The sequence below is a fragment of the Chlamydotis macqueenii genome, chromosome 6, assembly GCF_036417535.1.
Source record: "Chlamydotis macqueenii isolate bChlMac1 chromosome 6, bChlMac1.mat, whole genome shotgun sequence".
Classification (NCBI taxonomy): domain Eukaryota; kingdom Metazoa; phylum Chordata; class Aves; order Otidiformes; family Otididae; genus Chlamydotis; species Chlamydotis macqueenii.
The window spans coordinates 39,084,512-39,100,738 of NC_141561.1; the positions used below are offsets into that span (position 1 = coordinate 39,084,512).

Genomic DNA, 16,227 nt, shown 5'->3' on the forward strand with positions numbered 1-16,227 from the left:
CTCGACGAGCCCCGCAGATGGTGTTTGTTTGCTCAGCCAGGATAAAAAAGGAAAATATTTGATGCAATCTGCTAGCAGGCAGAGGCAGACATATGGTCGGTGCAACGCAAGCCTGGATGCTCGGGAAAGCGCAGTCAAAGCTTTGCAGCAGCTTTTAGATGTTGGATTGCCCTTGAGTTACGTCCACCTTTGAAGAACTTGAGTGCAGGTTTTGTACGGTGGCTGCTGTAGCTTGAACTCTTATTATTAGCCCCGCTCTAATTAGCCCTATTATACTATCCCTATTGTACTAGAGTTATTACAATTAACCCAATTTTAATTAATGTGAGCCTTAGCTCTAACTGAGCACTGGGAGGAATTCTCCCTGGTTTGATATCTGTTAGTCAGGCATGCACGGAACATAGGTTAAAAGTGACGGAGGCAATTAAATTGCTTACACGTTCACACACGGCATAGTCAAGGTGCGGGTGCAGCATCACTTTCGTTCTCTACCTGTGACTTACGAGCCTGTTGTTAAATGTATCGTTGCAGCATCAAGCCTGTAAGATATCTTTGGGCCACTCCAAAACAGAAAATCCTTTTTATTTCCCTTTTAGTTAAATTTTAAAAAAACTCTAATTCTCCTGATTTTTGTTTCCCAAATATCTTAATTGGGACTAACACACCCCCCCCCCCCCAAAGGCAGTGCTGGTGACATTAAAGGTTTTTTCAAGGTTTCTTGGGTGCACCAAAGGGGCGATGGGGGCAGAGCTGTGGTGGGGCTGTGCCACAAGCCGTGATGTGACTCAGCACCCATTTGGAGTCTTGGGATCCATTCGATCCCAAGGCAGAATGCCAGGGGCAGTGCACGTTCTACTGTAAACACTGCATTTTTGGGTGTTGTGGGTTGGTTTGGGCGTTTTTAAACATAGAAAGCAAGAACCTTTCCTTTCCATAAAGATGCCTTTGTCAGGATTTAATTCCCTTTTTCCCCTGTATGTCTCCTTTTGAAGACGTACAGCCGAGTGTCCCTTTGAAGTCCTTGCTTTTAAATTTATCTTTTGGTTGCCGTGTGCTCCACAAGGTCAGGCAGGGACCTCCACACCGTCGGTCAGGGCTCAGCACCTCTGATTTCATCAGGATAAAACAGATTGCCGGGGTTGCGGATGCTAGGCTTGTTTCGGGGAGAAATTTGCCGTGGCTTGTTAACAAGAAACCTGCCTCACTTTGAAGAATTCAAGTTATTTTGGCAGGGGTCGAGCAGACCCCTTGGCTACAGCTGAGCACTCAAAGGCAGAGACAGATGCGATGTCCGAGCCCCAGGACTGGGACCTCCATGGAGTGAAGCTCCATCCCTGCTGAATTTGGAAAGGCTCTGTGGGGAGGGATGGGGCCTGTTCTCTGGCCCTGGCGTGAGCTCCACACCCAAAACATCTAGTATGGTCGTACTGGTGCCTCTGCTGGGCTCGCTCTGGTCCATGAGTGGCTCAGCTCCACCTTTTAGCTTGAATAAAGTCAAATCAGGGAAAAAAAAAAAATACAGCAGCAAAGAGTATAGCTGGCATTTCTGGAGGATATGAAATGCATAGGTAATGCTCTCTTAATTTAAATCAAAATGCTTCTTCCCTGCTAAGCCTTCCTTGCAAAGGCAGGAGCAGCAGGCTCCAGCATCCCACAAAAACCTTGCCTCATGCTTTTTCAAAGTAAAATCCAGAGCTGAGCTGCAAATGAAAAAAAAAAAAAAAAAAAAAACAACAGGAAAACCAAGGAGTTACCAGAGCGGTGCATGGATGCACTGCAGTCCTTGGGAAACGGCAGCCCGGTGCCCTGCACAGGGGCTGGAGGAAGGGCCGGGGGGCGGCGCAGAGAGCTGCGCCTCCGAAATGTGTGGGAGACCTCCTGGTCTTGCTTTTTCCCTTGGTGCTGAGTTACCGCGTAACGGCAAGACAGATTTTCTTCAGCTGCAGCTTGGCCTGAACCATTGCACACCCGCACATGCAGAGCTCCCAGAGCATTTTCTCAGCCGCTTCCCAGCTAAGGAACAAACACCCAGCCCGACTGTATGTGTCCACAGGTGAGGGAATATATTTTTTAAATAGGCAAGGATATTATTTTTTCTATACCTATCCGTACTAAATCCAAATTAACGTGATAGCAGTTCCTGATTATTTATGTTGTTATAATAAATAACAGCAACCGCATGCTGCTTAGCTGATGATTAATGATCCTTATTTACAGGGTGTTCAGCTCAGGTCTGTAGTTTACACTTGCAAACAAAGGAGAGTTCAGCTTTCTTTTTCTCCTGTATATTGAGGCCACATTGTAAATCCTGTACCAGCAGCCCTGACGGCTGCATTTTAATCCACAAACAGGATTGCTATAAACTGCCGGAAGAAACGCCAATCTGACCCGAGAGCCACAGGGCCTGTTTCCCTTTGGCCTGGGGGGCACAGCCAGCCTCTGCAGGGAAGCGTGCTGAAACCGTGGCAGCAGCTGACCGCATTGCTCCACCATGCAAACAGGCCCTTGGGGACGGGAGAGCCCAGTGGCACGGATGCTGCCCTTTTCATTAGATCAGTGCTGAGCACCTCAATCTCACAGCCCGGGTGGATCAGCTTCCCATTTTTTAAGATGATTTCAAGGGCTCATATAACCACATAGGCTGGCATGCTCTCTTACACAGGCCAAACAATCTCAACTGGTAGTTTCTGCTTGAGCCAGAGCTCCAAAACACGGAGGAGGGCGGGAGGGAAACACAAAACAGCAGCTTTGATTTATCAGGAAGAGGCTGATGAGTAACACAGAAACTTGGCAGTCCTGGAAGAGCACCTCTCTCTCCCATTTAACTTAGCATGAGAAGCGGCAATACACTGTGCAAAGGGGCGCTATACGTTAGCGTATCATATACGAGCTGATTTCAAGCACTGAAATGACCCCCTGTAGGATATTCACAGTGGAAAAATGACCCCTATAATATCAGAACTCTCCAAGGGAGCTGCGGAGGTTTCTTGCTTTCACAGGTCAGGGCTGAAGCCCCGCTAACGCTCACCAAGTGATTACATTTTTCTGTACGCCAGCAGAGTTATGTCGGTGCGGCACACGGTATTTCTGTAACGGCTGCAATATGAACTCTGTCTGAAACTGCATCCCTTGGCTCTGCTGCCTTCACCATCAGCAAAGGCAGGGCAACACTTGTGGAGCAAACCATCCCATCCCTCCTCCGGACAGGCATTGCTGAGCCTTTTCCAACATCTCCATCCCTGCAGGCATCTGGGGGCCTAGCTCTGGCACATTAAGGACCTTTGAAGGTTTGGGCCTTTTTTTGTTTGTTTGTTTGTTTGTGTCTGGGGGTTTTTTGTTGTTGGTCTTGTTTTTTAAAACCAAAGCTTGATGGGAGAGCAGTTCACAAACACACGTTTGTACTTTAGGTGCGCACACACTGCCTCGTTTTCAGCCCCAAACCTCCCAGAGAAGGTTCCCATTGCTAGAACTCCGTGTTATTCCCTAATCCTGCCTAATTCCATGAATCCCAGTTTATAACCCAACCCTGAGGAGCAGGAGGCTCCGTTTAATCCAGAGAACCTCAGGCTGATAACAAGGGTGGTTTATAACAAATGTACAAGCTTTGCCACATATCAGTGGATGGCAACAAAAGCAAAGAGCTGTTTATGGGTTAAAAAACCTACTTCCTGAGACTATAATGAGCATAGACAAAAGCCGAGGGTGCAGAAAGCATAAGGAGCTCATAGGTGGTATTTTCTCTCCCAAACGGGGGTCTGTAGGGTCCCTAAAGGGGATATAAGGGCTCCCAGGGGGTGTATGCTGTCCCAGAGGTCCTCTATAGGGTCCCTAAAGGGGATGTAAGGGCTAAGAGGGGCTAAAAGGGGGTCCCGAAGAGGGATATAAGGGCTAAGAGGGGTAGAAAGGGGTCTCAAATAGGGATATAAGGGCTCAGAGGAGCTAGAAGTGGGTTCCAAAGATGGATTTAAGGGCTCAGAGCCATTTTTTTCTGGTCTCCAAGGGGGTATGTATGGGTCCCAAAGGGGATATTTGGGCTCACAGTGCATAAATGGGGTCCTAAAGGGGGGCTGTAAGGGCTCACAGGGTGCATTTGGGGCTTCCAAAGGGGCATATATGGGAGCACAAGGGCTATACGGGGACCTGTAGGTGGTATATGGGGTCTTGAAAGGGGATATAAGGGCTCACAGACAGTATTTTTGCTCCCAAAGGGGCATATAGGGTCCCAAAGCGGGTATAGGGCTCAGATGGGCTAGAAGGTGGTCCCATAGAGAGATATAAGGGCTCAGAAGCCTATAGACTCTATTACAGACCCCCTTTATGTCCCTCTTTGGGACACCCTTCTAGCCCCTCTGAGCCCTTATATCCCTCTTTGGGACCCCCATACAGCCCCTCTGAGCCTTTATATCTCCTTTAGGGACCCTATAGACCCAATTTGGTACACCTTATGTCCCCTACGAGCCCTTATATACCTTTTAGGGGACATACATATCGCCTTTAGGAGCCGATATACAACTAGTGGGCCCTTATGTTTCCTTTCAGAACCCTGTACACCACCATACACTCCATTTGGGATCCCATATACCCCCTTGGGGACCCTAAAAGAGGCCCTCTGAGCCCTTACATCCCTCTTTGGGATACCCTTCTATCCTCTCTGAGCCGTTAGATCCCTCTTTGGGACCCCTTCTAGCCACTCTAGAGCACATATATACCTCTTTGGGACACCTTTTAGCCACTTGGAATCCTTATGTGCCTCTTTGAGACCTCCCTCTAGCTCCTCTGAGCCCACCTAACCTTCTTTGTGTGCCCATAGAGCCCCTCTGAGCCCTTTGAGACCTCTTTTAGACACTCTGAGCCCTTATATCCCTGTTGAGCCTTTTTCCAGCACCTTGGAACAATTACATTCCTCTTAGGGACCCCTTCTAGCCCCTCAGAGAGCTTCTATTTCTCTTTAGGGCCCCGTATAGCTACTCTGAGCCCTTATATATCTCCTTGGGACCCCTTTCAGCACCTCTAAGCTTTATAGGCCTTTCAGGAATCCTATAGACCAAAAGGGTAGCGGGAGGCCAAAGAGGAGATAGGAGGCCGAGGGGCAGTGGGAGGTATAAAGTGGGTATGAAAGCTCTCAGGGGGTATAGGATGTCCAAAGGGCTGTCTATAGGGTCCATAAAAGGGGCTGTAAGGGCTCCCAGGGTGTATAAGATGTCTCAAAATGGGTTCTAATGGGTCCCTGAAGGGGATATAAAGGTTCAGAGGGGCTATAGAGGGGTCCCAAAGGGAGATATAAGGGCTCAGAGGGGCTGTAAGGTGTCCGAAAAAGGCATATAAAGTCTTGGAGGGGCTAGAAAGTGTCCTAAAGAAGGAGACAAGGGCTTGGAGGCACTAGAAGGAGGTCTCAAAAAGGGACAGAAGAGCTCAGAGGGCCTTTTTTTTAGGGTCCCCAAGGGGGGGGATATAGGATCCCAAAGGGAGCACATGTGGGTTCCAAAGGAGATAATTGGCCTGATGGGGCATATATGGGGTCCTAAAGGGGGCTAAGGTCTCACAGGTTGTATTTGGGGGTGCCAAAAAGGCATGTATGGGCACACAAGGGCAAGAAGGGGACCTGTTGGGCCTATATGGGGTCCTGAAAGGGGCTCTAAGGGCTCACAGGTGGTATTTTGACTCCCAAAAAAAGGGTATGTAGGGTCCCTACATGTGGGATAAGGGCTTTCAGGGAGTATACAGTGTCCCAAAGGTGGTCTCTAGGGTCCCTAAATGGGATAGAAGTGCTCAGAGGGGTCTATGGGGTCCCAAAGGGGGATAGAAGGGCTCAGAGTGCCTACACCGGGGTCCCAAAGAGGGGAATCATATTGAACATCAGACCATTGCTCCCACACCAAAAGTGCCAACACTGAAAGCTCTTGCTGCTCTTCAGCTGCCCCTGCCAGCTCATCTCCAGGCCCACAAATTTTACATTCTTCCTCCCTTCCTTCTCATCCTCACACCATCAGTGGGCCTCCCACCACCCCCCGAGCATCCCACCCCCCCCCCCCCCCCAGCAGGACTCCCTCCAACACCACTCCACGACCCACATCCAGACTCCAGTCACATCCCCGACAGCACCCAGACGGAGAAACCACACCAGCTACAGCATTAACACACCCTGGGCTGCAACCGCCCTGCCCAGCACACGCTGCCCTGTGCGTCGAGGGCCACAGAGCCTCTCTCTGCCCAAATACACCCCACCCTCCCCTGCCCTCTGCACCGGGCTCCATTGAAAAGCCCTCCCTGGCACTCCACACCCAGAGAGCAGCGGCCACTGCCATCCTTTAGCCCTGCCCAGGGCCAAGCTACACAGCCTCTGCCTCGCTGCCCTCACCCACCGGCGGGGAAGGGAGGAGAACTGGGAAAGACAACAAGGCAAAGCTCAGGGCTTCCCCCAAAAAACCCTGAAGATAGCCAGAGCAGAAAAGAAAACCGACATGGAAGACAAACAACAACCCAAGAACAGAAAAGACTCAGGCACATCACTTACATTACACTGCTTCACAGGGAATCCTGGGCCCAGCTTCCTCCTGAGCTGCACAAACCTGCACTCAGCGCCCTCCTCCCTCCAAATCCTGAGCATGATGTCAGCTGGGAAGGAACAGCCCCTGGGCTAATTGGGCTAAACTGTCCCACCTGTGGGCTAATTAGTCACCTCTCCCACCTGCGTCCCCCAGCCCCAGGAGCCAGCGCCTCCAGGAAAAAAAAAAAAACAACTTTTTTTTTTGGCTCCCCCAAAGGGGGCATGTGGGGCTCTCAGGGGGTATATGGTGTCCCAAAGGGTGTCCATAGGGTTCTTAAATGAGGATATAACGGCACGCAGGGAGTACATGCTGTTCCAAAGAGGGTCTATAGGGTCTCTAAAAGGGAAATAAGGGCTCAGAGGGGCTACACGAGGGTCCCAAACACGGATACGAGGGCTCAGAGGGGCTATAAAGGTGTCTAAAAGAGGGATATAAAGGCTCAGAGGCCCCAGGGGAGATCCCAAAGAACAGGATCCCAAAGGGAGTAGTGTGGGTCCCAAAGGAGATATTAGAATTCAAGGGGCATATATGGGATCCTAAATAGGGCAAGAAGGGCTCTTAGGGTGTAGCTGAGAGTCCCAAAGGGGTATATATGGGCACACAACAGGTAGAAGGGGACATGTAGGGGGTATATGGGGTCCTGAAAGGGGGTATAAGAGCTCACAGGTGGTATTTTGACTCTTAAAGGAGGTATATAGGGTCTCTAAAGGGGGTATAATGGCTCCCAGGGGCTATATGGCGTCCCAAAGGGGCTCTATAGGGTCCGTAAAGGGGATATAACAGCTCAGAAAGGCTATACTGGGCGCCCAAAAAGAATATAAGCCATCAGAGGGGCTACAGGGGGTCCAATAAAAAGGGATATAAGGGCTCAGAGGTGCTAGAAGGGGTCCCAAAGAGGGATATAAGCACTCAGAGGGGCTTAAAGGGCTCCCAAAAAATGGATATAACAGCTCAGAGGAGCTAGAAGGGGTCCCTAAGAGGGATATAAGGACTCAGAGGTTCTAGAAGGGGTCCCAGAGAGCGATATAAGGGCTCAGAGGGGCTATTCAGGGTCCCAAAGAGGGGTATAATGGTTCAGAAGGGCTATATTGTGTAAGAAAGGGGGTTAAGGCTTAGAGGCACTAGAAGGGTATCCCAAAGAGGGCTATAAGAGCTCACAGGGCCTTTTTTTTTAGGGTCCCCAAGGGTGTATTAAGATCCCAAAGGGAGCACATCTGGGTTCCAAAGGAGGTAATAGGGCTGACAGGGCATATATGGGGTCCTAAAGGGGGCTATAAGGGCTCACATGGTGTATTTGGGGGTCTCAAAAAGGCATTTATGGGCACACAAGTGGTAGAAGGGGACCTGGAGGGGCTCTATGGGGTCCTGAGAGGGGATGTAAGGGCTGACAGGTGGTATTTTGGCTCTCAAAGAAGGTATACAGGGTCCCAAAGTGGGTATAAGGGCTCACAGGAGCTATATTGCATCCAAAAGGTATATATACATACACCTATATATATAGACCCCTATGTATATATATAGGACCTATATATACACCCTTAAAGGGGATATAAAAGCACCAAGGGGGTATATTGTGTCCCATAGGGGGTCTATAGGATTCCTGAAGGGCATATAAGGGCTTAGAGGAGCTAGAAGGGGGTTCCAAGAAGGGCTATAAGAGCTGAGAGGAGATATATGGGGTCCCAAAGAGGGATATAAGGGCTCAGACGCATTTTTATGGTCCCCAAGGCGTTACGTAACATCCCAAAGGGAGTGTATGAGGGTCCCAAAGGGGATATTAGAGCTCACAGGCATATATAGAGTCCTAAAGGTACCTATAAGAGCTCACAGGGTGTATTTGGGGGTCCCAAAGGGGCCTACAAGGGCACACAAGGGGTATAAGTGGAGCTGTAGGGCGTATATGGGGTGCTGAAAGGGGATAGAAGGGCTCACAGGTGGTATTTTGACTCCCAAAGGGGGCATATTGATTCACAGAGTGGGTATAAGGGCTCACAGGTGGGCCTGTAGATGTGCTGGCAAGGGCCGGTGAGGAGCAGCAAGAGCTTTCAGTGCTGGCACTTCTGGTGTGGGAGCAATGGTCTGACATTCGATATTATATCCCTCTTTGGGACCCCGGGTTGCTCCTGTGAGCACTTACATCCCATTTAAGGACCCTATAGACCACCTTTGGCACATCATATAGTCCCTGGGAGCCACTCTACCCCCTTTAGGGACCCTTTATACCACCCCAAAAGGGAAAACCATCCAGCTCCATCCCTTGTGATCCATCCCAAAGCAGATCTGTCCACAAAGACTTTCCACCGCCAGCCCTGGTAGGCTGAGGCGAGGGAAAAAGCCGTCACACAGAGGTGCTCACAGCTGCGCCAGCACCCCGAGGAGCACTGGGCGCCCTGTGCAAGAGGTCACCCTGCTCCAGGCTGGGCCACCTCCGGAGCTCCTCCACCAGCAGAGGATCAGACCACCACCTGGTCATACACACCCATGCGTAACTTCTCTGGAGCCCTCACGGATACAGGTCACCAGGCAAACTTCCGCTCTGTGCTGGTGGTCTCCTCAGCACGTGTCTATTTGAAACAGCACTGGTGTAATTAAAGGTTCTCTAGTAATTGGATGTGCAACCCTAAGGGACCTCCTTGAATTCAATTTCAAGCTTGTTGGTATCATTTTGACTTAAATTCATTGCTGTCTTGCCCAGGAATAACTCAGCTGGGTCTGGTTATGGTACCATCCTCCTCCCTCCTCCCCAGCATGCTCTGGATGCCCTTCAATTCGTTAGGCGCTGGCTGCGAAGCAGCCACCGCGCGGCACAGCGGAGGGCGGCGGGAAACTCCTTCAGCTGGTAGCTAGGACGAGGGCTGAGAGTTCACCTTGATCCACTAATGGAGGTAAAAACCTCAATTATTACCCTGTCTTCGCTCAGATTTTATCTCATGTGTGTTCCCACAAATTGTCGTGCCCTGAAGATGCGTTCTTTTGCTTCTTCGAAGTCCATGAAGACCCGAGCTCTTTCTAAGAGATGCTGCGTTCCTACCCAGCGCGCTTGTCCACAGTGAAAAGCCCGCTGCTTAAAATTCCAGAGCCTCCCTTAAACAGGAGGTAGGGGTAGATGATCAGATTGTGGCTCTGAGCCTTAAAGCTTGTGGGAGCACCGCCGTTTATTCTCTTACCCCTCGCTCTCCCTGGCGATGGCCTATTTCCAAAAGTCTGCTACAGATATTTCGGGGGGCCTGGTCTGGCCCGAAATGGGCCATGCTCCCCGTCACTGCTCTGAGGAGCTGGTCCTCCTCCCTCATTACCAGTGCTGTGTATGCGAGGAGCGGAGCCAACAGTAAGATAGCACCGCCTGTGTCCCATACTAATGTTGTTCTTACTATTTCAGTGCCATCTTCCCTCTTTCCACCCTCTCCCTGAACAACTAAATTAATTAGAGTGATTTTTTTTTTTTTTTAAAAAAAAAAAGAAATTTAAATACCGCCATGGAATAATAATTCTGGTGAATTAATTTTTTTTTGTCATTCCTCACTGCTTCTTTTCTCTGTTGTGCTCTCTTTTAATACACTGTTGATATTTTGTTATAGCTATGCAAGATCACAGCTGTTGTCTGCAAAAAAAAAAAAAAAAAAAAAAGAGAGGAAAATCACACTGGATGCTGTTGCCATCCAACAACCATTTTTCTTCCTCCACCAGCTCACAAAAAAAGAAAAAAACAAACCTTCCCTATTAAGTGCAGGAGTGTGCATTTTTCTTGGCTTGTAAAAAACTGAAAAAACCTCACAGCAGCTTCAGGGAAGCAATGGAAGGAAGGCACAGCCCCTACGACAGGCTGGGGCCCCATTTTACCAGGTCGGATCCTGCAAATCCTGGCTGCCAGCAGCGACTCCACACAGGCAGCGGGTCCGTGGGCATCACCCGCTCCTGCGCTTCGCTAATCACCCCGTTACGTTTACCTGGACACATTTATTTGACCTATAAATGTGTTTTCTGATCCAATGCAGTAATGAAACCACTCCTGCAGTTCTCATGAAAGGATAAATAAAATCCTGTTAGACCCTGAATTTATATTTACAGTAGTGACCAGGGCTGAGAAAACCATCGCTTAACGTTGGCCCTTCTGGACGCCTTTCCTCAGCCCCTGCCAGCCCTTTTCTGGCCCTCAGCGGCCATTTGCCTCGAGACGGAATCTAAGCAAGGATCAGGCCGGAGAAGCGCCGTGCTCTCAGCGACAGCGATAAACGAAGGAGAGCCAGGATGGAGAGTTGAATCGTCGCCGTGCTCTCAGCGACAGCGATAAACGAAGGAGAGCCAGGATGGAGAGTTGAATCGTCGTCTCCGAGCCCACAGCTCCAATTACAAAATGGATTTGACTCAGTCTCTCAGTGATCTTGCCTCCCTCTCAGACCAAAGAAAGGACCGAGCCTAAAAGGACAGCTTGAATCCGCGAGGCTCTGCAGGGAGCAGGGACATTTGTAATGTGGCACGAAAGGTAATTCAGCCCCTGGTGACGTTATATACACAACCTCCTTGCCAGATGCTTCAACCCCCCTCAACCGTTCTAACTGCTTCTCCACAGATTTCAATTAAATTCCCTTAAGTACGTCAACTTTGGCTCGTTTGGACCGATACCTACAGACTGGATTGCAAGAGCAGATGTTTTATTTTTACCTGCAAGTGAAGGCGAGGAGCGTATATCATGGCCATGACACATTTCACATGAAGCAGATGTTTCTATTAATGCCAGAACTGGATGGAAATTCAAAAGATGCTTTTTCCTTTTTTTTTGTGAAAACTCTATTTTACCCAATTAAACTGTAACTTGCTGAAGTATTCCAATGAATCACTTCCTCTTTTTTTTTTTTTCTTTTGATTAGTAGGCTCTGAAGGGACAAAAGAAGAGCTTTGTATCAGTCTCCCTCAATTAAATGTAAAGTACATCTGGACAAAGTCTGAAAATCCATCTTTCACTGGCAGTTGCAAAGCTATCGACATAATAAAATAATACTCTGATTGGTATTACAAGGCTGCATTTAAATCATTGGCATTCACGCTCCGAGTCCTTTGCAGGGAGCGCAAGCCCTCCATTAGAGAAAAGCTTAATTTTATACTGTGATCTGTATAAGATATGCAATGAAAATGAGAAAAAAGGAAAAAAAAAAAAGAGCTTTTGCAGAGCTGGAGACATAATAATAGAAGCTACAATGAATGTCTGGGCAGCTTTTTCAGTTACTTATAAACTGCAGGTGTCAAATGCATCCTGGAAAGAAGCTGAATTCCAGTTTTAATTACAGTCAGCAGGTTGAGGCATCATCCAGGGCTTGATAACACCCTCAATCCGTAACAAAACTCCTCCTGCTATCAGCAAGAAGTTTACACCAAGATCAAGGAAAAATCGTGACCTCCTGGCAGTAGCTAAACTCTGAACTTCAGTATCCCACTGAAAAATCCCGAATATCCTTGATATTTAAAGCACCGATTCCTCGCGTCATTATCTCGGCAAGCCTTGGCATCAAATGGGAACTGAGCTGGTAAAACTCCTCGGATGATCAGGGTGAGAAAGATGTGTCGTGGAACCTTTCACCTACAGTTTCCTTTGGCTCAAATTAGCTTTGGGGGGGCGGAAATAAAAGCCAAAAAAACCCTGGAATCGTGTGTGTGAACCCAAACCTGAGTGCCGTATGGGCCTTCCCAGGTCTCACCGGGTAAGTACGACCCGGTTTTATCAGCAATCTCTTTTACCAGTGGCAATAAGTTTATCGAGCTCAAAGAGGTCAGGTTCATGATGCGCTTGAATAGCACCAGCTACATCATTGCCCTGACCCAAAACTTACAGGGGTAGCCACCATTCAGGTGTCGAGGAGGAAGGTCACTGCAGGGCGAGCAGAGAGGCAGGGCCACCTGGGAGATGGAGGTTTTCTGAGCAAGGGAGATGCCTGCTGCTTTTCCTCTGCTCAGGGAAACACAATCTTATGAAGCAAGCTTCTTCACATTGGAGGATTCAGCAAATATACCTGGCTGGTACCATCGTTCTCCGGTGATGGAGAAGACCTGAACACCAGCCAAAAAGTAGAAAGGGGCTGGCTGGTGGAATGGTCTTGTGTTGGGTACCAAGAGCCAGGAACTGCCCAGGACTGGAGGAGTTACTCAAGGAGTCAGAGAGCTGGAACAAACTTCAGGAACAAACCGAAAGCACTGGAAGTGCTGACTTTTAAAATAATTATATTTGCACTGACATAACCCACACGTACAGAGAAGCTTTATGTCATTAGCAAAGACGGCCCCCACCAACGGCAGATGTGACTCTCGGTATGGAACACCTACGGTCCGCACAACACCCCTGCGAGGCAGGGCGAGGCCGTGAACCCCCTTTCACCAGTGGGGAACCTGGCAAAACTGAGCGACTTTCTCATGGTCACCCAAAAAATCGGTTGCTGAGCAGGGAGTGGAGCATGGGCTTTGAGAGGGCAGCCGTGGGGCTGCTTTTTTGTCAAACACCCTGCACTGCTGATGGCTCCTCTGCTCCATCACGGCCATTTCTGCTCTAAGCAAATGGCCACAAGCAGCAGGTGGTGTCTAGTAAGTCCTCACAGGCATTAAAGTGATCATAAAAGACTAACTGGGGAGGGAAAAAAAGAACCTGTGGAAAGACCAATCTGATTTGTAACCAAATGCCAGTCTTAAATGCCTACCATGTTCCTAGTAACAAAATAAGTGCATATCAAAACAAAAAGAAAATGTGGCTTTTTATCACCACCATCCCAGAATCACAGAAAACAGGGCTGGAAGGACCCTGAGGGGTCATCAGGTCTTTTCCCCAGCTTCTACGATCTCCTGTGGTTGGATCCCTTCAGTAGATGGAGCTTATGGTGCTATCTTGGCTACTTGTGTCAGAGCTGTCCAGTGTCACATCAGGACCTGCATCCACGCCGTCAGGATCTGCTTGATCTTTAGCAAAGTTGATGAAAACCTAGAAGTTTAAAGAAAAACATTCAGTATGTGACAGCATACAGAATTTATAATGTGAATGAAGATAAAAAAGGAACGGCTGCTCGTTTCACCGGGAGCCTGGAGAGCATGCTCAGGAATGAATTCACACTGGATTTGAGAATTGCAAATGTTGGGCTGCTTTGGGCTAATGTCAATAAATGGATGCACGCTCCGGCACCGCTGAATGGACTCCCGGGATGCAAAGGTAGACATTCCCGTACAAAACCTAATCGTCCTGCAGCTCATGTTTCAAAAGTCCTAGGTAATCCCCGCGCGGTGGCTCGTTTTGATCACAGTGTAAGACAGCTATATTATTACTTTATAAACCCATCTGTCTCTATATAATTGACATCCGTGCACGCACAACTGCATATTATATAGATAGGTGTATATATAATCACCCCTACCGTTCTTTGTTTGAAGAGCAGCTGATGAATACATAAAATATTCTTACTAGAACACTCTCTGCAATCGCATTTGCATACACACAAATCCAAGCTGTCCTCCCACAAAACACGACTTGGGGCTGCCTGCTGTTTGCCTGCCCGTTTCTCTCATGACCACTGCCCCTTCTTAAAAGAATATTGAGGATCTCCTCTTCCAGAGCTGTTTAACAATTCACGGGATTACGGGGCTGCAGTTTTTGCTTCTCTCTCTGGGAGAGACCTAATATATCAGATGCTGATGCTCAACGGGATGATTCCTTCTGGACAGTCCTTGCGGCATCCCTTCAGCTGACATGTTTCCTACAAGATTTCGATGCCAGTGGGAATGTTCCTCCAAGGGAAAATGGAAGGAACTTAGCCACGAAGCTAAGTTTGAAGTAACGCTAAACAAACTTACAACCCAAATACAGTATAAGAAAGAGTGAAATCAAGCAAATTTCCAGGACTGGTGGAAAGCCTAGCACTGAACGCTGGGATGATTTATAATCCTGCCCTTCATCCACACCCACGAGACGAGGCTGCTGAAATCAGCAGTGACAGAGGGAAGAACAGACCCTTTATGCTGCAGGCAGCTTTCTATGTGCATTTTCCTAGCGCCAGCACAGGTATCTGGAGGCAGCAGTACTGATAAAGTATCCCCAGGAGGAATGCAGATGGAAATCCCTTTCAAAAAGTAGTCTACTGCGTGCAGCAGTCCATTAGGTGTAACCATCAGCCTGCTCCTCTGTTAAGTTTTAAATGGATGGCCACACATCTTTAATTCCTTACCTCCTCTAACGTTGTTTGACTCACTGAGAAGTGCCTGATATTGAAGGCTGCTTTGCTGGCTTCCAGGAGATCAAATATATTCGCTACCCCTCCGGCAGAGACTGGAACGTGATACTCCACCATGTTGAAATGCCGATCCTGCGGCGACAGGAGTGATGGGGTAAGGTGAAGAGTTTGCTGGCTATAAAAAGTTAACAGATCTGACGGCTGTCTGGCTGAGAACGAGAGCAAAGAGGAGCAGAGGATGTGTTCTCTCCTTCTGGCTCCCAAAGGTGAAGAATCTGGTATTGACTGCTGTTTCCCCTTTGGGAAGTTTTGTGGGTTTTGTGACAGCGAGACGCTAACTAAGCCCCAGAGCTGGAAGCCTGAGGGCAACCATAGCATTTTCCAGCTCCGAGTCTGCCGTTTTGATTAATGCAGAGATTGGGTTACAGACAATAGATGGGATTTGCGACTCAGTTACTCCGGTTTTACAGTTATTCAGTTACTGGAAGCACCCAACCATCTCACTGCCCACGGAACACAAAGTGCGTCTCCACGCAGCCCAGGCTTCAGCGGGACCATTCCCAGGGGAAAAGGGTCACCTAACAGCTGCCTTATAGAATCACTGCCGCTGTTTGGCTGGGGTTATTTAAGCCACCAAGGAACCTGGGGGCTCCAATCCCTGGACAATGAGGCTGATAGCACAAGTGTGTTCGTATGAATCTCTTACAGTCCAAGAGCACAGATCTACGTGCATAGTATGTTACAAGATCCTCTTGGTTAATCAGGAGGGATTGAGAGGGCCTCTCCTGAAAGCATCTCTCCTGCTTACCTTCAGGCATGTATTTGGAAAGTGCGACTTCATGAACTCTGTCAGCGTTTCAGTGCAAACTGCGTTGCTATTTAAGTGCATCTTCACAGTGAAGCCTCTTCCAAACCTGGGGGAAAAAGAAAATCACAATTAACACAGTAGGGAAGAGAAACAGATAAAGAAAGTCCTTTGAGAGTGCTGCACAGCTTCTCTGGGGAAATCTAATAAAGGCAGAGTGCAGCTTGAATGGGGTCAGGGTTGTTAACCTGGAGTGAATCTTAATAAGAAGTCGCGCTATTGTGATAACTAATGAAATCGAAGCTGAACCCTAACATGCATTTCACATTTTCCGCAGTGAACGGATTACTTTGGGGAACGCACCTCTGGGAAAAAAGGTTGTGAGAGAGTAGAAAGTGCTTTAGTTAACACAAAATTTCAATAGCGTAGTAAGAAACAAACCGGAAAATAATGTTATTTTGATGTTCTGTTAACAAAGGTCTCGTGTTCTGAGCCCTCAGAGCTGTAGGTTGGTAACTCCATACGCCGTTCAGTAAAAGTGAAATAGGAACATTTCTCTGACCTGCTCTTGATGTGCTGCAAAGAGCCAATGCACTGAAAACTCCCGTTCACCATGATAGCCAGCCTGGTACAGAGGGCTTCACATTCTTCCATGCTGAAAAATCAACCAAGA

At 48.4% G+C, this 16,227-nt stretch overlaps 1 protein-coding gene across 1 annotated transcript in view; it reads right to left on the bottom strand.

The window, feature by feature from the left end:
* Positions 1-12,744: 12,744 nt before the first annotated feature.
* ABCA12 (ATP binding cassette subfamily A member 12) overlaps positions 12,745-16,227 on the bottom strand; it is an 80,852-nt gene continuing 77,369 nt past the window's right edge. The window contains exons 52-55 of the mRNA XM_086751202.1: positions 16,117-16,209; positions 15,558-15,663; positions 14,744-14,881; positions 12,745-13,509 (exon numbers count right to left, since the gene is read on the bottom strand). Of these exons, the coding sequence (XP_086607328.1) occupies positions 13,390-13,509; positions 14,744-14,881; positions 15,558-15,663; positions 16,117-16,209 (457 nt within the window). The 3' untranslated portion in view covers positions 12,745-13,389. The remainder of the gene's footprint in view (positions 13,510-14,743; positions 14,882-15,557; positions 15,664-16,116; positions 16,210-16,227) is intronic.